General features: G+C 45.2%; 7 protein-coding genes across 8 annotated transcripts in view; 6 read left to right on the forward strand and 1 right to left on the reverse strand.

Annotated features, from left to right (window-relative positions):
* Src64B (Tyrosine-protein kinase Src64B) overlaps positions 1-8,994 on the forward strand; it is a 53,947-nt gene extending 44,953 nt beyond the window's left edge. The window contains exon 9 of the mRNA XM_028316142.1: positions 7,362-8,994. Coding sequence (XP_028171943.1) covers positions 7,362-7,706 — 345 coding nt within the window. The 3' untranslated portion in view covers positions 7,707-8,994. The remainder of the gene's footprint in view (positions 1-7,361) is intronic.
* LOC114361173 (tyrosine-protein kinase Src64B-like) lies at positions 125-549 on the forward strand. Its single transcript, XM_028316141.1, has one exon. The coding sequence runs from the start codon at positions 376-378 to the stop codon at positions 538-540; it is 165 nt and encodes a 54-aa protein (XP_028171942.1). The 5' UTR covers positions 125-375; the 3' UTR covers positions 541-549.
* Positions 2,063-2,547, forward strand: LOC114361170 (tyrosine-protein kinase Src64B-like). Its single transcript, XM_028316138.1, has one exon. The coding sequence runs from the start codon at positions 2,316-2,318 to the stop codon at positions 2,478-2,480; it is 165 nt and encodes a 54-aa protein (XP_028171939.1). The 5' UTR covers positions 2,063-2,315; the 3' UTR covers positions 2,481-2,547.
* LOC114361171 (tyrosine-protein kinase Src64B-like) lies at positions 3,064-4,127 on the forward strand. The gene is made up of 2 exons (XM_028316139.1): positions 3,064-3,434; positions 3,542-4,127. The coding sequence occupies exon 2, from the start codon at positions 3,660-3,662 to the stop codon at positions 3,822-3,824; it is 165 nt and encodes a 54-aa protein (XP_028171940.1). The 5' UTR covers positions 3,064-3,434; positions 3,542-3,659; the 3' UTR covers positions 3,825-4,127.
* LOC114361172 (tyrosine-protein kinase Src64B-like) lies at positions 4,413-5,491 on the forward strand. The gene is made up of 2 exons (XM_028316140.1): positions 4,413-4,759; positions 5,267-5,491. The coding sequence occupies exons 1-2, from the start codon at positions 4,619-4,621 to the stop codon at positions 5,288-5,290; spliced, it is 165 nt and encodes a 54-aa protein (XP_028171941.1). The 5' UTR covers positions 4,413-4,618; the 3' UTR covers positions 5,291-5,491.
* On the reverse strand, positions 8,829-12,958 carry Papst2 (adenosine 3'-phospho 5'-phosphosulfate transporter 2). 2 transcript variants are annotated; one of them, XM_028316137.1, is made up of 7 exons: positions 12,934-12,958; positions 12,493-12,533; positions 11,963-12,298; positions 11,336-11,562; positions 10,798-11,024; positions 10,170-10,351; positions 9,101-9,668 (listed from the first exon to the last, which is right to left on the reverse strand). In XM_028316137.1, exons 3-7 carry the CDS (start codon positions 12,262-12,264, stop codon positions 9,491-9,493), a joined length of 1,116 nt encoding a protein of 371 aa, XP_028171938.1. In that variant the 5' UTR covers positions 12,265-12,298; positions 12,493-12,533; positions 12,934-12,958; the 3' UTR covers positions 9,101-9,490. The 2 variants fall into 2 exon arrangements, with proteins under 2 accessions (XP_028171937.1, XP_028171938.1); XM_028316136.1 differs by lacking the exon at positions 12,934-12,958 and having other exon boundaries at positions 8,829-9,668; positions 12,413-12,517.
* Positions 12,959-14,278: 1,320 nt separating this feature from the next.
* On the forward strand, positions 14,279-26,160 carry LOC114361140 (E3 ubiquitin-protein ligase MARCH6). The gene is made up of 11 exons (XM_028316091.1): positions 14,279-14,417; positions 14,499-15,587; positions 16,554-16,805; positions 17,324-17,524; positions 17,847-18,032; positions 19,091-19,219; positions 19,355-19,445; positions 19,851-20,032; positions 22,794-22,978; positions 24,392-24,581; positions 25,804-26,160. Exons 2-11 carry the CDS (start codon positions 14,535-14,537, stop codon positions 25,918-25,920), a joined length of 2,586 nt encoding a protein of 861 aa, XP_028171892.1. The 5' UTR covers positions 14,279-14,417; positions 14,499-14,534; the 3' UTR covers positions 25,921-26,160.
* Positions 26,161-26,815: the final 655 nt, after the last annotated feature.

Consider the following 26,815-nt stretch of genomic DNA (forward strand, 5'->3'; position numbering starts at 1 on the left):
TAATGCGACCTAGTGTCATGGGTAGGACAACGAGCGACTGATACTGCACGTAACGTGTGTCATAGGTGACTATGTAGGACAACGAGTCGTCGTTTACGTCATAGAAGACAACGAGTACTGTCCTAAGCAGGTGAGGATCCGCTGTCCTAAGTGAGCGACGCGACGTGATGCGACCGATACTTGACGTAACGTGTGTCATAGGTGACTAAGTAGGACAACGAGTACTGTCCTAAGCAGGTAAGGATCTGTTATCCTAGGTGAGCGACGAGACGCGACATGAAGTGCCATGACACGACATAATGCGACCGTTACTTCACGTGACGTGTCATACTGACTACATAGACCTAGTCTACATCGCAGCAAGTGGCCTCAGGCATGGAGTACCTGGAGTCCAAGCTGCTCATCCACCGCGACCTGGCGGCGCGCAACGTGCTCATCGGCGAGAACAACGTCGCCAAGATCTGCGACTTCGGGCTCGCGCGCGTCATCGAGGACAACGAGTACTGTCCTAAGCAGGTGAGGATCCGCTGTCCTAAGTGAGCGACGCGACATAATGCGACCGATACTTCACGTAACNTTATACTTCTTAAACTAGCGTTTTACAATGGTAAAGGATAAATCTTTATCACCAAAAGTGAAATTTAACTGACCGCTTCAGTTTTGTATTGATTAACCACGTCGAAAGTCATAATAAATAGTCGCGCGAAAATTTCCGCAAGTCAATTCCATGTTTTTGTAGTCAAGATAATTTTCAATTCAATGTTAATAATACAAAACGTGCTCAAATGATAAAAAGTTTTGAATAAGGTTGTAGTCAAAAATGTCAAACTTTTCATTAAAAGTATCAGATGTCGTCTAACAACACGTTATGTTGTCGAGGCTCACAACTTAAATAGTGCCCTAGTATAAGCAATAGAATTTGACTCCAAAAAGGCCTGCCACAGGCTCGAAACTGACGGCAGGTCACCGACAAGCACGCTTTCAATTAACTCGCACTTATTCTGATGGGTAGGCGAGTAATGGAGGCGAGTTTTGTTCTCCGATGAATGCAGACTGTGTTTGCGGTGCAGCAGTTGAAGAGGTCGGGTCTATAGGCAGCCTGGGGAGCGATTTGTGCAGTGCTGGTTCGTTGAAACAGTAGCTTATGGGGGTGGCTTGCTCGACTTCCCATCGAGATGTGTACGAGCAAATTGAAAGCGTGCTTATCGGTGACCTGTCGTCAGTTTCGAGCCTGTGGCAGGCCTGTTTAGAGTCAAATTCTATTGCTTATATCTTAGACGAACTGTCCACACGCTAACAGCTATCCTACGAACATTTCTGAGCTCTTGCTAGACGTCGATACCAGTCAAATGACGATTTCATAGAGAGTTTGACATGAAAAAACGGTCATCCTTCTGCGATGTGCACTGGCGCTGTTCAGAACTTGGTCTCGGGATAAAGCCACTAGTCTCCCGAAAGCGTCTTAAAACTTTCGAAACCCAGGACTGGCTTATGTGGAGCTGACATGCGACAGCCCGCTGGCTGAGCCCTTCTTGCAATAGTGCAAGGATTTGTGCTGCTTCTGAAGGTGTAGAATCCCAGGTAAAGTGTCAAAAGAAGCTGGACAACGAGTACTGTCCTAAGCAGGTGAGGATCCGCTGTCCTAAGTGAGCGACGGAATGCGTAATGAAGCGCCGCGACATGACATAATGTGACCAATACTTCACGAAACGTGTGTCATAAGCGACTACGTAGGACAACGAGTACTGTCCTAAGCAGGTGAGAACATTTTATGAGCTAAACGCGACCCTCCCTCAGATTTTGTATGGCAAAGACGACACTGTTGAGCTGTAGTCGCTAGTATTTAACTACTGCGACTTCGGGCTCGCGCGCGTCATCGAGGACAACGAGTACTGTCCTAAGCAGGTGAGGATCCGCTGTCCTAAGTGGGCGACGCGACGTAATGCGACCTAGTGTCATGGGTAGGACAACGAGCGACTGATACTGCACGTAACGTGTGTCATAGGTGACTATGTAGGACAACGAGTCGTCGTTTACGTCATAGAAGACAACGAGTACTGTCCTAAGCAGGTGAGGATCCGCTGTCCTAAGTGAGCGACGCGACGTGATGCGACCGATACTTGACGTAACGTGTGTCATAGGTGACTAAGTAGGACAACGAGTACTGTCCTAAGCAGGTAAGGATCTGTTATCCTAGGTGAGCGACGAGACGCGACATGAAGTGCCATGACACGACATAATGCGACCGTTACTTCACGTGACGTGTCATACTGACTACATAGACCTAGTCTACATCGCAGCAAGTGGCCTCAGGCATGGAGTACCTGGAGTCCAAGCTGCTCATCCACCGCGACCTGGCGGCGCGCAACGTGCTCATCGGCGAGAACAACGTCGCCAAGATCTGCGACTTCGGGCTCGCGCGCGTCATCGAGGACAACGAGTACTGTCCTAAGCAGGTGAGGATCCGCTGTCCTAAGTGAGCGACGCGACCGATACTGCACGTAACGTGTGTCATAGGTGACTGTAGGACAACGAGTCGTTTACGTCATAGAGGACAACGAGTACTGTCCTAAGCAGGTGAGGATCCGCTGTCCTAAGTGAGCGACGCGACGTAATGCGACCTAGTGTCATGGGTAGGACAACGAGCGACTGATACTGCACGTAACGTGTGTCATAGGTGACTATGTAGGACAACGAGTCGTCGTTTACGTCATAGAAGACAACGAGTACTGTCCTAAGCAGGTGAGGATCCGCTGTCCTAAGTGAGCGACGCGACGTAATGCGACCGAGTGTCATGGGTAGGACAACGAGCGACTGATACTGCACGTAACGTGTGTCATAGGTGACTATGTAGGACAACGAGTCGTCGTTTACGTCATAGAAGACAACGAGTACTGTCCTAAGCAGGTGAGGATCCGCTGTCCTAAGTGAGCGACGCGACGTAATGCGACCGATACTTCACGCAACGTGTGTCATAGGTGACTATGTAGTACAACGAGTACTATCCTAAGCAGGTAAGAATCTGTTGTCCTAGGTGAGCGACGAGACGCGACATGAAGGGCCATGACACGACATAATGCGACCGTTACTTCACGTGACGTGTCATACTGACTACATAGACCTAGTCTACATCGCAGCAAGTGGCCTCAGGCATGGAGTACCTGGAGTCCAAGCTGCTCATCCACCGCGACCTGGCGGCGCGCAACGTGCTCATCGGCGAGAACAACGTCGCCAAGATCTGCGACTTCGGGCTCGCGCGCGTCATCGAGGACAACGAGTACTGTCCTAAGCAGGTGAGGATCCGCTGTCCTAAGTGAGCGACGCGACCGATACTGCACGTAACGTGTGTCATAGGTGACTGTAGGACAACGAGTCGTTTACGTCATAGAGGACAACGAGTACTGTCCTAAGCAGGTGAGGATCCGCTGTCCTAAGTGAGCGACGCGACGTAATGCGACCGGTACTTCACGCAACGTGTGTCATAGGTGACTATGTAGTACAACGAGTACTATCCTAAGCAGGTAAGAATCTGTTGTCCTAGGTGAGCGACGAGACGCGACATGAAGGGCCATGACACGACATAATGCGACCGTTACTTCACGTGACGTGTCATACTGACTACATAGACCTAGTCTACATCGCAGCAAGTGGCCTCAGGCATGGAGTACCTGGAGTCCAAGCTGCTCATCCACCGCGACCTGGCGGCGCGCAACGTGCTCATCGGCGAGAACAACGTCGCCAAGATCTGCGACTTCGGGCTCGCGCGCGTCATCGAGGACAACGAGTACTGTCCTAAGCAGGTGAGGATCCGCTGTCCTAAGTGAGCGACGCGACCGATACTGCACGTAACGTGTGTCATAGGTGACTGTAGGACAACGAGTCGTTTACGTCATAGAGGACAACGAGTACTGTCCTAAGCAGGTGAGGATCCGCTGTCCTAAGTGAGCGACGCGACCGATACTGCACGTAACGTGTCATAAGTGACTATGTAGGACAACGAGTCGTTTACGTCATAGAGGACAACGAGTACTGTCCTAAGCAGGTGAGGATCCGTTGTCCTAAGTGAGCGACGCGACGTAATGCGACCGATACTGCACGTAACGTGTCATAAGTGACTATGTAGGACAACGAGTACTGTCCTAAGCAGGTGAGGATCCGTTGTCCTAAGTGAGTGACGCGACCGATACTGCACGTAACGTGTCATAAGTGACTATGTAGGACAACGAGTCGTTTACGTCATCGAGGACAACGAGTACTGTCCTAAGCAGGTGAGGATCCGTTGTCCTAAGTGAGCGACGCGACGTAATGCGACCGATACTGCACGTAACGTGTCATAAGTGACTATGTAGGACAACGAGTACTGTCCTAAGCAGGTGAGGATCCGTTGTCCTAAGTGAGTGACGCGACGTAATGCGACCGATACTTCACGTAACGTGTATCATAGGTGACTAAGTAGGACAACGAGTACTGTCCTAAGCAGGTAAGAATCTGTTGTCCTAGGTGAGCGACGAGACGCGACATGAAGGGCCATGACACGACATAATGCGACCGCTACTTCACGTGACGTGTCATACTGACTACATAGACCTAGTCTACATCGCAGCAAGTGGCCTCAGGCATGGAGTACCTGGAGTCCAAGCTGCTCATCCACCGCGACCTGGCGGCGCGCAACGTGCTCATCGGCGAGAACAACGTCGCCAAGATCTGCGACTTCGGGCTCGCGCGCGTCATCGAGGACAACGAGTACTGTCCTAAGCAGGTGAGGGTCCGCTGTCCTAAGTGAGCGACGCGACCGATACTGCACGTAATGTGTCATAGGTGACTGTGTAGGACAACGAGTCGTTTACGTTATAGAGGACAACGAGTACTGTCCTAAGCAAGTGAGGATCCGTTGTCCTAAGTGAGCGACGCGACGTAATGCGACCGGTACTTCACGCAACGTGTGTCATAGGTGACTATGTAGTACAACGAGTACTATCCTAAGCAGGTAAGAATCTGTTGTCCTAGGTGAGCGACGAGACGCGACATGAAGGGCCATGACACGACATAATGCGACCGTTACTTCACGTGACGTGTCATACTGACTACATAGACCTAGTCTACATCGCAGCAAGTGGCCTCAGGCATGGAGTACCTGGAGTCCAAGCTGCTCATCCACCGCGACCTGGCGGCGCGCAACGTGCTCATCGGCGAGAACAACGTCGCCAAGATCTGCGACTTCGGGCTCGCGCGCGTCATCGAGGACAACGAGTACTGTCCTAAGCAGGTGAGGATCCGTTGTCCTAAGTGAGCGACGCGACGTAATGCGACCGATACTTCACGTAACGTGTATCATAGGTGACTAAGTAGGACAACGAGTACTGTCCTAAGCAGGTAAGGATCCGTTGTCCTAAGTGAGCGACCAGACGTAAGGCGACCGATACTGCACGTAACGTGTGTCATAGGTGACTAAGTAGGACAACGAGTACTGTCCTAAGCAGGTGAGGATCCGCTGTCCTAAGTGAGCGACGCGACGGATACTGCACGTAACGTGTGTCATAGGTGACTGTAGGACAACGAGTCGTTTACGTCATAGAGGACAACGAGTACTGTCCTAAGCAGGTGAGGATCCGTTGTCCTAAGTGAGTGACGCGACCGATACTGCACGTAACGTGTCATAAGTGACTATGCAGGACAACGAGTCGTTTACGTCATAAAGGACAACGAGTACTGTCCTAAGCAGGTGAGGATCCGTTGTCCTAAGTGAGCGACCAGACGTAATGCGACTGATACTGCACGTAACGTGTGTCATATGTGACTATGCAGGACAACGAGTCATCGTTTACGTCATAGAGGACAACGAGTACTGTCCTAAGAAGGTAAGGATCTGTTGTCCTAGGTGAGCAAGGAGACGCGACATGAAGGGCCATGACACGACATAATGCGACCTCTACTTCACGTGACGTGTCATACTGACTACATAGACCTAGTCTACATCGCAGCAAGTGGCCTCAGGCATGGAGTACCTGGAGTCCAAGCTGCTCATCCACCGCGACCTGGCGGCGCGCAACGTGCTCATCGGCGAGAACAACGTCGCCAAGATCTGCGACTTCGGGCTCGCGCGCGTCATCGAGGACAACGAGTACTGTCCTAAGCAGGTGAGGATCCGCTGTCCTAAGTAATATAATATAATAATATCGTTTATTTCAGTGAGTGACGCGACCGATACTTCACGTACCGTGTGTCATAGGTGACTAAGTAGGACAACGAGTCGTCATCTACGTCATAAAAGACAACGAGTACTGTCCTAAGCAGGTGAGGATCCGCTGTCCTAAGTGAGTTACGCGACGTAATGCGACCGATATTTTACGTAACGTGTGTCATAGGACAACAAGTCGTCGTTTACGTCATAGAGGACAACGAGTACTGTCCTAAGCAGGTGAGGATCCGCTGTCCTAAGTGAGCGACGCGACCGATACTGCACGTAACGTGTCATAAGTGACATTGTAGGACAACGAGTCGTCATCTACGTCATAAAAGACAACGAGTACTGTCCTAAGCAGGTGAGGATCCGCTGTCCTAAGTGAGCGACCAGACGTAATGCGAACGATACTGCACGTAACGTGTCATAAGTGACTATGTAGGACAACGAGTCGTTTACGTCATAGAGGACAACGAGTACTGTCCTAAGCAGGTGAGGATCCGCTGTCCTAAGTGAGCGACGCAACGTAATGCGACCGATACTGCACGTAACGTGTCATAGGTGACTAAGTAGGACAACTAGTCGTCGTTTACGTCATAGAGGACAACGAGTACTGTCCTAAGCAGGTGAGGATCTGTTGTCCTAGGTGAGCAAGGAGACGCGACATGAAGTGCCATGACACGACATAATGCGACCAATACTTCACGAAACGTGTGTCATAAGCGACTACGTAGGACAACGAGTACTGCTTAGGAAAGCAGGTGAGAACATTTTATGAGCTAAACGCGACCCTCCCTCAGATTTTGTATGGCAAAGACGACACTGTTGAGCTGTAGTCGGTAGTATTTAACTACTGCGACTTCGGGCTCTCGCGTGTTATAGAGGACAACGAGTACTGCCCTAAGCAGGTAAAGAGTTAATCGATATATCCAAGCCAAGTTAACTACATAATTTTTGCTCGTTAGGTGAGAAGAGTAGAATTTTTATGAGCTGTCAACGCGACTCACAGATTTTGTATAGCAAAGGTGACTAAAAACATTGCGTCGGTTGCTACGCACATAAACGGGCCGGTATTCGCGGTTCGGCAATATTTGTTAAAGGGCAAACTGCCGTTTCATGCCGGCTCGCTAAGTCAGCTCAGATTGCGACCTTTTTTTATATCTGACTTTATCTTTCCCAGGGCTCCCGCTTCCCCGTCAAATGGACCGCGCCCGAGGCCATCATCTACGGCCGCTTCTCCATCAAGAGCGACGTCTGGTCCTACGGCATCCTCCTCATGGAACTGTTCACCTATGGCCAGATACCCTACCCCGGACTCCACGGCAAAGACGTCATAGAACAAGTCGAAAGAGGCTACCGAATGCCCAAACCGGTCGGACATTACCTCCCAGATGACATCTACAGGCTTATGCTTCAGTGCTGGGACGCCATCCCAGAAAAACGGCCCACGTTCGAATTCCTGAACCACTATTTCGAATCGTTCACAGTGACCAGTGAGATACCGTACAGAGAAGTGCAAGACTAGTGCTGTGATATAGTGAAATAGTTAAACTGAGGTCCTAGCTAATGAACCGAGTTGTGAGTGCATTGTGCCGGCTGAGAAAATGGTGCGCGAGACATTTCAGCCGTGTGAAACCGACATTTTCTTAGTCCGTAACCAAACATGCTTACGTTGACGCCATGTTTGTGTTATGTAAACAATCAATAAACATTTTTAGGATTTTTATACTCAAAGCTGATTGACATAATGAATACAGGAATGCGTGAGCTTCTTACATTTTTGGTCAGCTTTACGTTTCTGATTTGAAATTTTGAAGCATTGGCAAATTACGACATTGTTAAAACAACTAGAAATCACTGTACATAAAATGATCGAATATATGATATCGTAGTATGCCTATTCTTTGAACAAATGGCAAGAATTTCGCCTAAGCTGAATTATAGCAGGAGATGCCACAAAATGACTTCCTAGCATTTGACGACTTGCAAATTTAAATCTCGTCCTTATTTATTAGCGACTAGCTTTTAAGCACTAATGTAGGTTATTGTTTTGCATTTTGTACAAAACAAACTTTTCACTATGACATAAGCAATAAAATTAAAAAAATACAAAACACGATATTTTCATATTCTAAAGTGAAATGTGATATTTTTTCATCATAAGGCCCACTGAAGTAAAAGAGATCTCGAATTATATGCTCTTTCTGTTTGTTTCTATCATATTATACACTATAGAGATTATATTTGCACAACTTTAATGGTTTCATATTATGAAGCGTACAAATCCCGTTTACTAAGCCATTTTATGGTTATAAAATATTCCCATAAGGTTCCTTTGCAATTGAAATCTGCAAACATGATTGTGTTAAAAGTTTTTACAAGTTTGTATTACTTAACAAATCAGAAACCACTTTGTTTGAATCAGTTTGCAAAGGGGCCAACACCCTCGTGTAAAAAGACAAATAAAATTAGCTTTAGGACTATATACCAAAGAGTTATTTGTACATTAAGAGCAAATGATAGAGTAGACGGAGCGTATTTAATTTCTAGCATAGTTATTCTTGCGACCTGTATAATATTAATTTGACCAATATCCCACTCTTAATGCATATGGCAAAATTGTATTATATTAAAATATTGTTACTAATTATTACTATTGGATTCTAATATTGACTGATCACCGACTTGCTGTTAATTCTACCTGTAATTATTAACCTTTATCTTGGTTATTTCTGACGCCTAAAAGTATTAAATCTGCTTTAGTCATCATTTCTTTGAACTAGAAATTGTATAAAGCCAATGAAAATAGTGTCTTAATAACATTCCAAATATTCAAACACGTTAAATTTGGACACTTTTGTACTATGAAAACATTTAGATTTTTAAGGTTTTGTACATACAATGAATAAATGTCATTGATATAAATAAAGCTTTTATTTACAATTTCCACAATGTCGTAAATGCATGTCTTTGAATAATGCGATAAATACACAGATGGGAAACACAATGGATTAAATAATAAACTCATTCTATAAGCAACTTAAAGTACAGGAAAGTTACTTATGATCAGACAAACTAAATGAATTCTCAAATTCCAAATATAATCACAAACTAAGTTAATATACTGTGTGTATAATATTAGAAATCGCTAAAACGACATAAAAATCACAGATCCTCTTATATAATTTTATATTACATTATAATTTCATCATTTAGTCATTTCATTGAAACTAAAAAGAAGATACAAATATTAAAAGTATTAAAACCTATAAATTAAAATTTAATTTCACTATAACATACTTCGTGATATTATACAGTATCTGAGTATATTTTACTTTTAATCTTCAAATACCTGTATTCCGATTGATAGAAGTTCTGCATATAATGCCAGCAGTGGAGCAGTGGTATTGGCACATATTGAGGGTTTTTCTTGCTGTAGTGGTTTAGGTATATTGCTAGAGCCACCAGCATTCCTGACCACACATATCTGTAAAGGAAAATATGGTTTCATTCATAATAGCCGTATTTAAAGGCAGTTATGCAACTGTTTGAAGGGCAAAACAATATATGAATTTTGTACAAAAGACAGCACATCAGAATTCAGACTATAATGTACGTGTTTGTTGAAAAATCATCCTTATTACAAGTGCTTAAGGGGCCAGTGTGTAGCTTGATGTGCCATCGTCTGTACAATACGTCGACAATACGAAAATACAGATGAAACTGCATCACGCATTCACGTAACGACGTAACGATAATGGTAGGGTAGGCACTTAACATAATATTTAGAGTAGGCGCACACCGTTGATTTTTCGTCGACCGATAGTTTAGTCGGGCAGTTGATCAGTATGGGCATGTATGGGAGTGCGCACACTACGCCGATTCGATTTGGCCGATTCTTCATACAAATTAAAATCGGGCACAACTATCGGCCAACTAAAAATCAACAGTGTGCGCCTACTCTTATCAGCATTTCATAGCTACTTACTGGAAGACAAAAGGCTTGCTGAACAGCAAGAAAGAAATGACTATCGACAGCGCCTTCCTCATAGTTGTGACAGTCACCGCGACTGTGGCGCCACAGATCCGCACCAACGTCAACACCGCTTGAAGCCCCAGGTACCCAGTCACACTGAGCAGGAGAATGTTTGTGTACATTTTCACTGGGTTCTGAAAAGATATTTGGTTAAAAAAATGTTTACCATTGATACATAACTTTAAATAGGCACTGTTGCAAGTTTTAAAATCACCTCAAGGCTAGGTATCACTTTTATCAGTTGTATTTCATATACATTTACCTAATGTATGTTAATTTAAATATGGATAGATATTAAAAAAAAACATGAGCCTCACAGACTATACACCAATATCATAGTGTAAACAACTCAATCCCTACATGATGAGTACTACCAGACACCCACCAACAGATGGCGCGTTTCCGAGCCCTATTAGATTTCGAGTCCTAATTTGACTTGAACCTGGGACCCCTTTCATATCTACAGGCGTTTCCACGACTCGTGCTGCTGCGCCAATCAACGTCGTCAATAAACTTTTTGGTAGCACAATTTAGTTTCACTAAAAAAAAAATTAACAAGAAAAAAACCATCTGATATTACCTCAGCGCAGTAGACAAATCCATCACTCAGTATGCCAGTAGCACCAGTGATGACCACAAGGTAAATGCATGCGATAGCATACGAGTAGAACACCACTTCATTGTTCGACGCTTGGAACTGCTTCATTGCCTTCTCTTGGACGTTGCCAATAATTGCATCACATAACAGTGCCAATGATATGACCAATACACCAACAACATCAAAGTTTGGTGATGTGTCGGAATCAGCTGCAAAATAAAGGTAATCAGAATGAGTTCTTGAACCATTATCATTGCACAGACATTGCATAGATATCATTTAAATAGGATGTATTAGCAACTTAAAAAACAAAAGTACCTATTGTTTAGAATTTTTTGCATTTTATTTCGGCTATTTTTTTTATGCATGCCAAGGCAGGTATAGTAATCAGAATGAGTTAATACACATCATACTCATGACATCATACAGAGCGGTAAGCATCAAGCAAAAGTCAATACTTTTTTGCTTGAAGCTAAACAATGTTTACAAATTAGATAAAATAATTTACCAACAATCTTACCTAATGTGAACATTGTGAGTCCAATGCACATAATTATAGCAGCGACATAGTCCAGGAATCCGTACCGTTTACCCAATATTATGATGCTGCCGATCATCACGGGAATGAGTTTGCAGCTCTTGAAAATCAGTTGTGTAGGATAGTTTAGATAGCTCAAAGCTAGATTTGAAAAGGACATGGTGCCAAGTGTTAGAGCTGCAAGGATGGCATAGGTCCTGATTGGGACTCTGTAATGACAATTTTGTTTAGTTAGCACACATTTTTAATCATATTATTGTTGTTCATTTACTTAGGCTGAGTTGCACCACCTAACTTAGATCTTAACTTTAACAATAACCGGTGTTTTGTATGGAGTTTGACAGATTTTTGATGTTTGTCAAAGTTAAAGTTAGGTGGTGCAACCCAGCCTTAGTTGCTAAAGTTCATTATCCTGCAAAAGCAGGGTAGTAGGTATCAGTTACATTTTTAAAATTGCATTAAATTAACAATTTCCAAATAACAACACTATCACATTGATATTGTGGTCAGAATATAACTCCATATAATGGTAATTGCCTAGGTTATTACCACTAATCAATTAATGTGCTTATTAGTGACTTAATCAGAGTTTACACAATACATACTTACTTTCTTTTAATAGGATTCCTGATTAATGACTCCACGTAACTTAGGAACATTGTGATTAAAAATTGAACTAGTGTTATGTACAAACTCACGGGTTTGACCTCTGCCCCTGAGAATATTAACTCTAAATAATATCCGTAAGCAAGGTAACATATAAACACAAATGCCGAACATAGTAAAAACTGAGTCAGTTGACTGTAAGGAGTTATGTCCAGGCATAGAATGTTGATGGCAGCGGTTTTTTGGCTTTCTCTTCCATTGCTGGAGTCTTCAATCTTAATCACAGTATCCTTTGAAGAAATCATGGTTAAATTGTATTATCGCAGGTCACAGCATTATCTGTAAGAATATTTATGTTAGTAGTATCTTCTTTTAAACTATAAACTAACAAAAATTAAAATTCATAGTTTCAAAACAATTTTACAAGAACTTTTTTACTCGGTAATTATCTACCTATTAAATGCAGGAATAGTTTCTTCTTATTGATTTTTCATATCAATATATTTTAATAGCTTAGACTTTCTTTTCATTACCTTCACAAATGCGTATGTATTTAATTAAATAAAAGATTAAAGTTTTTTTTTTTTATTTTTATTTGTGGCAATTAAACCTCTCTGGGAGGTTTATTTCTGCCAATGTCGAGTGAAAAATATTGACATAGATATCAATAGAACGCGGGTGTTTCAGTTCTATTGATTTTTCATGGATTCCGTGGGGTTAAGTATGCCCGTAAGCAGGTTTCGAGACGCCACCGGGTCCAAAGCGGGTTGTTCATACGACAACCCACTCGACACTCGATGCGCGCTCAAATTCGAAGTATTTCAATGTTTTTTATAATTTATCACTTCACTGCACTTTAGAACACAAAATAACACCAAATTTGTACACTAAAGTCCATTAAATAATAAATTGAAACCATTAAAACAGATCGACCATGCTTCCCGTTCAACTACCCTCCACGGAAAACCATTAAAGTTTTTTGTACACGTCGATCATCCAATATTTTGAAATTTGACATGATTTGTTTGACAGTCGGTTGACAGACGTCAGTGTCACTGTCAATGTCAGTATGACATTGTTTTTTTTTTTAAATAAAAAAAGTTTCAATGAGTGTATAACATTATAGCTCTGTCCTAGCTGTGCCGACCGAACCTAAGCCACCACAACATAAGCCTTATGGGGAACGGGGAAAAACCGGAAAGGTGACCGAAATAAAAATATACCGTTTCAGAGCTAAGATTTTTCAAAAGTCCTCGGTTTTGGACCTAAATTTTTGTTGCCGTGTGTACAAAATAAATATAAACAAAAGAAGGAGCGAGGAGTCTGAAGCCAATTTCGACACTATAAAATTCATTTACAATTTTTTGGTTGGATTGGATGTGATAATGTGAATCGCTGTGAAGTGTGAATCGTCAACATGATAGCTCCAAAGATAATATAATCGATTTTTTCTGACAAAACTTTTATTAGTTGTCTGTGTATGCTCTTTGGTGTTCAGTCTATCCATGAAGCTAAAGATAAAAATGGAGGGCAGAGTTGGAACAAAAACTTGAGTCAAATACCTACTTATATCTATCTCGCTCTCTGCGGCCCTACCTCTCTTTTTAGTGTGAACTGTAGTATTGCTATCTTCTGATTTAAATCTCCTTGTAAATTCTTCGAAATAGCCAATTCACTAACCAAATCAGAAGTTAAACAAATAAATAATTAATATTTGAAACTAAGATTTCCTAGTTAAATAAAAAATCACAAAATTGTCGGCCATTTAGGCTTAATGTGTTGGCGAATCAGGGAATTACAATCCCAATTCCTGGGTAATCGGTACCATGTGGCAACATCGGCCCAATCCGGCCCATCATGGCGGTTGTTTACTATTTTGTTTATTAAGCAGTTAATTTCGTTTGAGATTGTTTACAGGAAATAATCATTGTTTTATCACAAGAATTGGTGCAAAATTTTGTAGTGCGTGGTTGCGGTAGTACGTGGTGTCCTGGAAGTGACATAAGATTCCACGCGTAAGTGTTTATTTCGTGATTTCCGACATTGGATCATTGTAAACATTTTTCACCTTTTTTACAGTAATTTCTTCCTAAAACGTTTTACCAGTAATTACACTTATCATTTTTAATGAAACCTATGTCAAGAAATAAAGATTTTACATTGGTTTCATTGAATTTGAGCAATTTTATATTTTTTGTTTATTTAGAAAGAGCGAGTCTGCCCACAGAGAGCGAGATAGTGATACTTAGTTTGTGCTTCAAGTAGGTATTCGGAGTGTGGCCTCCATTTTTATCTGTAGCTTCATGAGTCTATCTATGATCACTTTTTTTTTTACAGGATCTAGCGACACTTTTTCTTGTGGTTCGCAAACAAATAATTTAGGAAATAAACTATAATTTGCGTTATTTATCGTGTAAATCCCTCAATTACGACTTTATTATTGAGGTTTTGTAGTAAGGTACGTACTTATTTGAATAGAAATGTTGTATTTTGTGCCATTTTTTGCAAACTTGCGAATTCAATGTGTCAACTTTCGCAGATTGCAGCTTAGCAGTCGTCAAACTGGATTGAGACAATGATGGACTCGGACTCGTCCGGTGCGGACTTCTGCCGGTTCTGCCGGTCAGAGGCGTCGTCAGACCGGCCGCTATTCCACCCTTGCATCTGCACGGGTTCTATCAAGTGGATTCACCAAGAGTGCCTGGTGCAATGGATGCGGTATTCCAGGAAGGAGATTTGCGAGCTTTGCGGCCATCGGTTCTCGTTTATGCCGATCTACTCGCCCGATATGCCTCGCAGGCTGCCTATCCGCGACGTAGTGGGCGGCCTGGTGACTTCCGTTGCGTCCGCCGTGAAAGACTGGCTGCATTACACTTTGGTGGCGCTCGCTTGGCTCGGGATCGTGCCGCTAACGGCGTGCCGGACGTATAGATGCCTATTCTCAGGATCATTAGACCCAGTCATATCCCTACCATTCGACATCGTATCTGCTGAGAACCTGGCGAAAGATGTCTTTTCTGGGTGTTTTGTGGTGACGTGTACCCTGTTTTCGTTCATTGGACTGATTTGGTTGAGAGAGCAAATAATGCACGGTGGCGGTCCTGATTGGATGGAGAGAGAAATTATGCCAGCGCCAGCAGCAGAAGATATTCCTTTGCCTGACAATAACAATGACCTTGTGAATGATGCGCCAGCGGATGATGCGGCTAGAGAAGAAGCTAATGGAGAGGGTGGTGAGGACCCGCTGGTGGGGGACGAAGCCAACTGGAACCCTATGGAGTGGGACCGTGCTGCCGCTGAGGAACTGACCTGGGCTCGCCTGCTGGGGCTGGACGGATCAATGGTCTTCCTAGAACATGTGTTTTGGGTTGTGTCATTGAACACCTTTTTTATTGTTGTGTTTGCATTCTGCCCCTATCATATTGGCCGGTTGGGGGCAGCGATGGCTGGATTCACTGCTGAGGGTCCCTTTGCTGGACCCCTCACTGCCCTGGCTGGATATGTCTTAGTGGGAGCAATCCTGGCAGTTCTACATGGCATAGCATCGCTACTGCGTCTAAGAAGTGCCAAAAAAGCATTAGGATTCTGCTATGTGGTGGTGAAAGTTGCCCTACTGTCTGTGGTTGAGGTAAGAATACATAATTTGTAACAAATATTTCATTAATTTCTCCATTCATCATTAATTTTTTTGACCTACTAAATTGGAATTATAACTTCCTTTCAATTTCCTGCCATTGGTAACTTTGATTGTTAACCATTTCCAAATACTTCCTTCAGTAATTAAGAAATTGGTGGCCCAAATGAATACATTATAAGCGCTAATTAATAACTGCCTTTTCATGCCTTTAATTTAAGAAAAATAAAGACAAATCATGTTGATGTCAGCTGATTGATTCATTGTTTATATCTCTTCTTTGAGTTATTTATAACTAACTTACTTTCGACCTTATCTGACTGTCAACAACTTGACTGAAATGTTGCAATTTTTGCTTTATCATTCTCACTAAATATAACTTACTACAGAATATTGATAATTTTGCACATAACTACTATGTATTTCTTAACATGGAAACAATTAATTAATATGCACTGTTATCAACACACAAGCTAAAAATAAACCAATTAAAATGTTAATAATTTGGTGCCAATGCATTACTGTTTATTGAGATGTACAAACTTTAGAATTGGTTTACAATTCTGGCAAGATGAATAATATTGAATGTAGATTATAACATTTTCAACGTATGCTCAATGGTATTTCTACAAAAATAGATACAAACTGTTGGGAACAAATAGGTGGACCAACCTCTTTTGATATTTATCTTTGTTTTAATACTTTTTTTTATTATTTTTGATACCTTATGTTTTTAGTATGAAGTGTATGTTTTTGATAGCCTTCTGGGCATTTTTAAGCAAGAATAAACCTTTATTTCAACCGAAAGTATTTCTATTTTTGCCCGCTTGAGCGACAGCCGCTCAAGCGGGCAAAAATATAAATACTTTCGGTTATTACTACACAACCCAGCATAGCTGCTATATGCTATCTGATCTAATTAACATATAAATTTGAAAAAATCTTTCCTTTCTCTATCAGATCGGTGTGATCCCACTGGTATGCGGCTGGTGGCTGGACCTATGCTCTTTATCGATGTTCGACGCGACCCTCAAAGACCGCGAGGCAAGTCTCCAAGCTGCCCCCTGGACGCTCATGTTCATACACTGGCTAGTCGGCATGGTCTATGTGTATTACTTTGCCTCCTTCATACTCCTCTTGAGAGAGGTGCTGAGACCAGGCGTGCTGTGGTTCTTGAAGAACCTGAATGACCCTGATTTTAGTCCTGTGCAGGTTTGTAAATTTATTATTATTCAGTTTTAGTATTTATTCACAGAAGTATTTTTGTAATTTGGCACCTGGATAAATCCTTCTTTGTTAATTAAATTATTGCAAAGATACATACATTAATGCAGTACAGTAAAATCTCGATTATCCGGACATCCGATTATCTAGACTCATTCTTTACGGCTATAATTACCAATTTAGGGCCTGGACCCGGCACGGCGCCGTTACACGTTTCACGCTCTTTTTTCATTGTTAAAAGAAATGGATTCACCCAATGGTCTAAATCAGGGGTCTCCAAACTTTGAAGCCTTGGGGCCATAATATTTTTTTCGATTATCCGGAATGCCCCTGGTAATTCATTGATCCGGATAATCGGATTCTTTGATCCCTTTGTTTATTGCATTGCATGTTTAATAAAATTATATTGCATTGTACACATTTTATTTGTGTTTTTATTGATTAATTTCATTTATTTTAATAATTTATTTTCATGATACAAATGCCTTACCATAGAGTCTTTACAGGAAATGATCCACCTGTCAGTATGGTCTCACATTCGCCGACTGGTGGTCTCTGCCATGATATTCGGGACTGCTGTGCTGTTCATGTTGTGGCTGCCGATAAGAGTGATCAAGTACGTGCTGCCCGGATTCCTGCCGTATGCTGTGGCTGTCCACACTGAGGCTCCGGTCAATGAACTTAGCTTGGAGTTGCTGCTGCTTCAGGTGAGTTTTGGTATCACCATAGTTGTAGCCAATTGAAGATGTTGCTTCAGCTCAAAATATGAACCAATTAAGTAGCAGAGGTACTCCGTAATGACGTTTACATAATTTTAGGCCCGTCACTGTCCTTATGCTGGCATCTCATTTTGCGTGAGTGAGAGCGATGGAAACATTCGAAACTTCGAATAACATTTTTGGGAGTAAAACCCGTTTTCCCCAGTATCTAAATTCGCAAGACATAATTAGAAACACCATTTCAGACAGCCGTTTTCCAGAGCAAAAGTTTTTATCTTTTAATGAAATATCAATTCAATTATTATTCCAGGTGATCCTGCCAGCGCTGCTGGAACAATCCCACACCAGAACCTGGCTGAAGGCAGGTCTGCGGGCGTGGTGCCTGTGCGCCGCCGGCGTGCTAGGGCTCCGCTCGTACTTGCTGGGCGAGACGGCGCGCCAGGCGGAGCCGCACCCGCCGCCGCACCCGCCGCACCAGCTCGGCGCCGCGCACCAGGTCAGTCCTACGTCCAGGACCTAGTATGCTTCCCTGAGGTACACCATATTCTTCTTGGAGACTATCACTTATGTCTGCACCCGTTTGGACACACCGCTTGAGATTTGAAAGGTAGCGGGGAAACCAGTCGCTTATTAGAGCCGCGCCCGCTGCATTCGCTGGGCGCCGCGCACCAGGTCAGTGGACGCTTCCAGAACAGTCCCGCACCAGGAGCTGGCTGAAGACAGGCTTCCAAGCGTGGTGTCTTAAGGGCGCCAGAAGTTTGATCACCAGCCAGCCCACAATGGACTTCAGAACCTGTTCTTGAAGGACTGCTGTATTATCAGTATAGCATTGCACATAATATTTCGGCTCAGGATGTCAATTAGGTATACGAGAAATAGTGTTGGATCTAGTATGCTTCCCTGAGGTACACCATATTCTTCTTGGAGACTATCACTTATGTCTGCACCCGTTTGGACACACCGCTTGAGAATTGAAAGGTAGCGGGGAAACCAGTCGCTTAGTCGCACCAGCTAGGCGCCGCGCACCAGGTCAGTGGACGCTTCCAGAACAGTCCCGCACCAGGAGCTGGCTGAAGATAGGCTTCCAAGCGTGGTGTCTTCTAGGCGACAGAAGTTTGATCACTTCAGAACCTGTTCTTGAAGGACTGCTGTATTTTCTCATAATATTTCGGCTCACTTCAAATCAGCTTCAGGATGTCGATTAGGTATACGAGAAATAGTGTTGGACCTAGTATACTTCCCTGAGGTACACCATATTCTTTTTTGGGACTACACTTATGTCTGCACCCATTTGGACACACCGCTTGAGATTTGAAAGGTAGCTGCGAAACCAGTCACTTATTGCCACATACAGTTTCTGCAAATTAATGGGACCGTAACTGTGTCAAAGGCCTCCGCTATTTCTAAAAAGTCTCCAAGGCAGGCTTTATTATGGACTTGAAGAATGACTTACAGTTTGCGTTTCCTCTCGATTATAATCTGGTCTCTCTTTTTCAATGTCAATGGGTTGTAATCGTTTACGTGTTTCTAAAATAAATGATAATTTGTTGACAGGCGCTGATGCGACGCGACGGGCCAGCCGGCTACGAGCCATACGTCCGCGTGTCTTGGTTCCCGGTGCGACTCGCTGCTCTATTGGTCCTCGTTTCAATCTCCTTGGTGCTTGCTAGCGCTCTCACTTTGGTAAGTCGTTTAAAATTTTCTTAATCACCAATATCTGGAACCACTTTATTTTTTTATTAATAGCATGCTGTTACTTGTTGCATCTTATAGAACCGTCTAAATTAAATCAATTTTCTTGGTTTTTTTTTACAATAGGTTATCCCTGTGGCGATCGGAAGAAAAGTAATGGCTCTATGGCTGCCTAAGGCTTCAGAAGGTGTTCACGAACTATACACTGCGGCTTGTGGTAAGAGTTCATCAATTGTCTGAATGTGATACACAAGTGCATTTTCGCAGTTCGCACAGATGTGAGCAAGTTTACAAGGTTTTCAGCTAAATGTAGAATTGAATTCCTCTTCACGATAGTGGCTTTAAAGGCGTGGTTTCCATGGTTGATAACTCGGTCATGTGGGGAGTTTCGACTTGTATATGACGAAATCATGATAGCAGCGTTTAACGCCCGGCGTAAAAAACCCTGTAGACTACAGACTTTTTGTCGGCTGAAAGTTTGGTCGGCTTCTAATTTGTAATCGGATACCAAATCTTTTATACATGATCAAGTCCAAAGCCCAATCACAAGGTTTGTCGGGCGCAAACTGTTGATCTCATTTTTAAATAGCACCGGGGTGACCGTGTGATCCTTTCGTTTTAGGGATGTACGTTTGCTGGGCTTTGGGGCGAGGCGGTACGTTAGCGGCGGGCTGGGCCCGCGGCGGCCGCACCGCACTAGTGTCCCGCTGCATACTGTGGGCGCGCGTCGCGCTGCGGGCCGCGCTGGCCGCCGCAGCGCTGCTGGGACTAGTGCCGCTTATGTTCGGGCTGCTGCTGGAGCTGGTGAGTTGAACACAACCCTATTTCTTATGGCATACGGTTGGGAATGACATGACAAAGGTGACAACCCACCACCACCCAGAGTGGTGTGGGCCAGAGTAAAACTAACCTTAATTTGTATGGCATACGGTTGGAAATGACATGACAAAGTTAGCTCACGGCTGGAGCCGGTGAGTAGTGTCCCGCTGCATACTGTGGGCGCGCGTGGCGCTGCGGGCCGCGCTGGCCGCCGCCGCGCTGCTGGGACTAGTGCCGCTTATGTTCGGGCTGCTGCTGGAGCTGGTGAGTTCAACACCACCCTATGTCTTAATGGCATAGGGTCGAAAATGACATGACAAAGCTACTCAGCTAACGGCTGGAGCTGGTGATTGTAGGTGAGAGTAAAACTAACCTTATTTCTTATGGCATACGGTTGGAAATGATATGACAAAGCTAATCAGCACACGGCTGGAGCTGGTGAGTGCGGGTCAGAGTAAAACTAACTCTAATTTGAATGTCATATGGTTGGAAATGACATGATAAAGCTAATCAGTTAACGGCTGGAGCTAGCGAGTGTGGGCCAGAGTAAAACTAACCCTATGTCTTATGGCATAGGGTCGAAAATGATGTGACAAAGCTAGTCAGCACACGGCTGGAGCCGGTGAGTAGTGTCCCGCTGCATACTGTGGGCGCGCGTGGCGCTGCGGGCCGCGCTGGCCGCCGCCGCGTTGCTCGGACTAGTGCCGCTTATGTTCGGGCTACTGCTGGAGCTGGTGAGTTGAACACGACCCTATTTCTTATGGCATACGGTTGGAAATTACATGACAAAGCTAATCAGCACACGGCTGGAGTATTGTGTAGTGTCCCGCTGCATACTGTGGGCGCGAGTCGCGCTGGCCGCCGCCGCGCTGCTCGGACTAGTGCCGCTTATGTTCGGGCTGCTGCTAGAGCTGGTGAGTTTCACAAACATTGTTGTTACGGCGACAGATTTAGGTAAGATGGTGGTAGCTAGCCAGGCGGTCTTAGACCAAGCCCTGCCACCAACCAAACGGAACAGAAAAATCTGTTGAACACAACCCTATGGCTGGTTTTAGTGTCACGCGGACCGTCCGGTACGGCAGCCGGTCTGTATGAACTTTTTGGAGCGTTTAGAGTAATGCGGTCCGCGGAACCGCTCTCTCCGTAGCAGTTCATACAGATCGGCTGTGCGGAGTGATCCGCACTGACGGTCCGCGTGACACAAAAACCAGCCTATGTCTTATGGCATACGGTTGGAAATGATGTGACAGAGTTAGTCAGAAAGCAGCTAGAGTTGTGAGTGTGGGACAGAGTAAAACAAACCCTAATGTGGATGGCATACGGTTGGAAATGACGTGAAAAAGCTAATCAGCAAACGGCTGGAGCTTGTGAGTAGTGTCCCGCTGCATACTGCGGGCCGCGCTGGCCGCCGCCGCGCTGCTCGGACTAGTGCCGCTTATGTTCGGGCTACTGCTGGAGCTGGTGAGTTGAACACGACCCTATGTCTTAGGGCATACGGTTGGAAATGACATGACAAAGGTGAGTGTGGGCCAGAGAAAAAATACCCCTAACTTGGATGGCATAGGTTGGAAATTACGTGACAAAGCTACTCAGCACACGGCTGGAGTAGTGAGTAGTGCATACTGTGGGCGCGCGTCGCGCTGCTCTACTGGGACTGGTGCCGCTTATGTTCGGGCTGCTGCTGGAGCTGGTGAGTAACCGTATGCCCTAAGAAATAGGGCATACGGTTGGAAATGACATGACAAAGTTGCAACTGGTGAGATGGCTCTTGGCTTGTATCTCACCTGATGGTAAGTGATGATCAGGCCGAAGGTGGAAGCGAGCTTCATCCGGAATCCTCAACCACGGAGGAACTAGTTATCTTACCTCTAACTGCCGAAACACAACAATGCTGTTAACATTGTTGTTATGGCGACAGACTTAGGTAAGATGGTGGTAGCTAGCCAGGCGGTCTTAGACCAAGCCCTACCACCAACCAAACGGAACAGAAAAATCTGCCCCCACTGGGAATCGAACCCGGGACCTCTGCGTCTGAAGCAGGTGGGTTTACCATTAGACCACAGAGGCGGTTTGGCATACGGTTGGAAATGACGTGGCAAAGCTAGTCAGCAAACTACTGGAGCTGGTGCCGCTTATGTTCGGGCTACTGCTGGAGCTGGTGAGTTCAACACAACCCTATGTCTTATGGCATACGGTTGGAAATGACATGACAAAGCTACTCAGCTAATGGCTGGAGCCGGTGAGTAGTGTCCGCGCTGGATGTAAGCCGCTACCAACCGGGCGATGTGGGAATCATTGCGGGGAGGCCTATGTTCAGCAGTGGACGTCTTGTGACTGAAATGATAATGATGATGCAAATACAACAGCATGTGACTACTTCTGGCGGCGACGTGCGGCGATTGACAAACTCTAACCGATGCCTGCTGACGCCTGCTCTCTTTGTGACGAGAATTACGTTTCACGGTGCCTCGCCTTTGGCTGGCTCCATGCCGCTCGCTGTGTGTCGCACCGCATGCACGCTTTATGACGCAGCAGTACACAACGAAACAGAACGTTATTCACTATGTTTTATTTATGATAATAATATTTTACAGGTCTCTAAAAGCATAGTGATTTCTTGAGATCAAAACTCAGAGCAAATCTCGATAAGCTGGAAATAAAGTCCGTACGCTCAGAGAAAGTTTCAACAGAGTAATCTGCTGTAAGAAATAAAATCCAAAATTAATGACTCCCCGGTTTTCTCCAGGTGCTGGTGATCCCTCTCCGCGTGCCACTTGAACAGTCGCCAGTACTATTCGTGTGGCAGGACTGGGCACTCGGCGTGCTTTACACCAAAATCGTGTGCGCACTCACAATGATGGGCCCCGACTGGGCCATGCGCCGCGCCATCGAGAAGGCCTACCGTGACGGCATCCGCGAGATGGACCTCAAGTGAGTACAAACAAGGTGGACCGACGACATTATAAAAGTAGCAGGAAGGCGCTGGACGCAGGCCGCTACCATGGACCTCAAGTGAGTACAAACAAGGTGGACCGACGAAATTATAACGGTAGCAGGAAGGCGCTGGACGCAGGCCGCTACCGTGGACCTCAAGTGAGTACAAACAAGGTGGACCGACGACATTACGAAAAATAAATAAATAAAATATCCTTAGACATTTTACACTGCGCTTCTAGTCCCAAACTAAGCAAAGCTTGTACTATGGGTACTAGACAACGGATATTAACATACTTAAATACTTTTTTTTTAAATACATACTTATTATACATAGAAAACACCCAGTCCAATACAAACAAATATTTTCATGCACACAAATATTTGTACTGTGCGGGAATCGAAGCCGCTACCTCCGGAATAGTAGTCCGTTTCGAACCACTACACCAAACGGCCGACAATTAAGACATGAAGGTAGCAGACATCAAGAAAGTTCTCGAGTGGCGACTACGGGCTGGAAGATCTAGCGTGGGCAGGCCTCCTACTAAGTAGACCGACGACCTGGTAAATGTCGCGGGAAAAACCTGAACGTGGGCACCGCAGGACCGTTCATTATGGAAAACCTTAGGGTTAACCTTACCTTTGTCCAGCAGTGGACGTCATTTGGCTGACATCAGGAAGGCTCTGGATGCAGGCCGCTACCAACTGGTCAACATGGAAATCATTGGGGAGGCCTATGTTCAGCAGTGGATGTCCTATGGCTGGAAAGATGATGATAATGATGATAAGTACAACCACGGCGCCGGTGAAGCATCTCGAGTGAGTACAGCCACAAGGTGAACCGACGACATTATGAGGGTAGCAGGAAGGCGCTGGACGCAGGCCGCTACCAATCGGTCAACATGGAAATCATTGGGGGAGGCCTATGTTCAGCAGTGGACGTCCTATGGCTGAAATTATGATGATGATAATGATGATGATGATGATGAATACAGCCACGGCGCCGGTGATCAAGCTCAAGTGAGTACAGCAGTCGCTCACTATTTAGCGCCATTGGTGAGTGACAGGGTTACAGGACACTGTAGGCGTCAACTGGTGTGCTGTAATACGATAGCCCTCATTGGGTAATGAATGCTTCGTGACATCGAAAAAGTACCATGCATTATTGCATTTCTATTACGGATAAGGCGCGGTTCTTTCTTTAATACACGACAGCAGTGCACGTTTTTTCTTGCTCTCAAATTCAAATATTTTATTCAGTACATATAGGCCCTTTCCAGGGCACTTATTCACGTCCCAAATATAGCTTGCCCTACCACTACTTCGGGAAAATATATGGGCTGGTGTTGAGAAGAAGTGGCGGAAGAAACTCAGTCGCTCTCGAATTTAACACCCGTGCTTCGTTTCCAGATTCATCCTGACCGAAGTGGCCGCGCCCATAGTGTGCTGGCTGGGGCTAGCTCTTGCAGTGCCGTATGCGTTCGCGCACAGCGTGGCGCCGCTGGTGGTGACGTCAGCGGCGCAGCGCAATCTGCTGGCGCGCCGCGTGTATCCCGCGCTGCTGCTGTGCTGCGTGCTGTGCGCGCTCACAGTGTTCCAGGTGGGTACGCACAGCGTGCGCTGGTGTGACGTCACCGCGGCCTGTTGGCGCGCCGCGTGTACCCCGCGCTGCTGCTGTGCTGCGTGCTGTGCGCGCTCACAGTGTTCCAGGTGGTACGCACAGCGTGCGCTGGTGTGACGTCACCGCGCTGCTGCTGTGCTGCGTGCTGTGCGCGCTCACCGTGTTCCAGGTGGGTACGCACAGCGTGCGCTGGTGTGACGTCAGCGGTGCTGCTGCTGTGCTGCGTGCTGGCGCGCTCACCGTGTGCCAGGTGGGTACGCACAGCGTGCGCTCGTGTGACGTCAGCGGTGCTGCTGCTGTGCTGCGTGCTGTGCGCGCTCACCGTGTTCCAGGTGGGTACGCACAGCGTGCGCTGGTGTGACGTCACCGCATATCCCGCGCTGCTGCTGTGCTGCGTGCTGTGCGCGCTCACCGTGTTCCAGGTGGGTACGCACAGCGTGCGCTGGTGTGACGTCACCGCGGCCTGCTGGCGCGCCGCGTGTACCCCGCGCTGCTGCTGTGCTGCGTGCTGTGCGCGCTCACAGTGTTCCAGGTGGGTACGCACAGCGTGCGCTGGTGTGACGTCACCGCAGCCTGCTGGCGCGCCGCGTGGACCCCGCGCTGCTGCTGTGCTGCGTGCTGTACGCGCTCACCGTGTTCCAAGTACACATGATATAAGAATAGGTTTCCCTAAGGCCGTCTACCACATAGAGCGTGTTTCAAACGCCATCGTCTCGCTGTCGTTAAGGCAGCGCCTGCACAGCGTTGACACGGCGCACTAACGTTCTTTAATAATGCGACGCCAGCGCTTATTTTTTAGCTTAAAATAGAGGCGGTGACTGGTGGGCGCCAGTACGAAAGAAAAACAATTAGATTTTTATTGGACGCTACCGTCTACTAAGGTCCTGTTACTTACTAAAGCCTGGTCCGTGAGCACGTAGAATCCCGTCCAATGACCCCAAGCTGCCCATCCTTGTCGCTTGCACGTAATTATGTTGCTGTCGCGCTCGCACACTCACTGCGGGCGCGCGTCGCACAGTCGCGACAGCAATATAATTACGCGCGAGCGATAAGGATGGGTAGCTTGGGGTCATTGGACGGGATTCTACGTGCTCACGGACCAGGCTTTAGTGGCGCCTACTAGTGAGCGCAAATACGTAGCCCACATTACCAATTTTTGCTTTGAATGCAATAGAATAACACTATCTATTTTCTCCTCTAGATCCGCCAATTCCGCAAGTTATATGAGCACATCAAGAATGACAAGTACCTGGTAGGCCAGAGGCTCGTGAACTACGACCACCGGCGTCACAAGCAACAAGCCCAGCTTGCCGCCTGAGCGCCGCGATACCGCGTCACCATCGCGTTCGACCGCAATCAGTTCGACCGTAAGCACTTCGACCGAAAACAGAACATCAGCAGTGTACGCGCAGTGGTCTATACAACTAGCGTTGCCAGATTAGCATTTCAAAAGTCAGTACATAAAAAAACGGGTTTTGACTTAAAAAATCGGGACTTCTAAAATTACACATTGTATTTTTGTGATTAAAATAAAATAAAAAACAGTCAGATCAATGAAAAAATTCACTTAAAGTATTAGATAGGCATTCTCTACAATACAATGGATTTATGTACTCTAATTGTGGCTAGAAGAATGCTATATGGTGTTAAGTTCACCTTATGTAAATACTATAAATGTTGTAGTTCGATGTTTTAAATTTATAAAACAGCGGGATATTCGGCATTCCACTCATGCTGTTTTCTAAACGTCCTGGAAACGGGACGTTTTACCAAAAGAGACCTCTGGCAACACTAAACACGACACACCGGTCGCCTAACGGTCCGACTAGTGGTTGCAGCGTGGTGAACGAAACGCGAACGCGTAAACGGCTAAACTCAAACGTGAATTCGTATTCGACGCTAGAGCTGTACGTCAATAAATACAAGATGGTTAGTGAAAGAAAGAAAATCAAATATTTGGTGTAATGAAACTTTTTTTGCGTTATTGGGTCTAAATTTATGTGTTAAAGAAATTATATCTTTAATTTCAAAATAACTTTGATTCAATATAGAAAATTAAGTTTCTTTTTTTAATCGGTTTTGTTGACGTACGAATTCCGGTGTGGAATATGAATGCGGTATTGCTAACATTAGCTAACGTGATCGTGTGAGATGAACATTAATAATATCAATATTTTTTTATGTAATAAATAACACTTATCCTTCTAGAAACT

The sequence above is a fragment of the Ostrinia furnacalis genome, unplaced genomic scaffold, assembly GCF_004193835.3.
Source record: "Ostrinia furnacalis isolate ACB-3 unplaced genomic scaffold, ASM419383v2 OfSCF5438, whole genome shotgun sequence".
Lineage (NCBI taxonomy): Eukaryota > Metazoa > Arthropoda > Insecta > Lepidoptera > Crambidae > Ostrinia > Ostrinia furnacalis.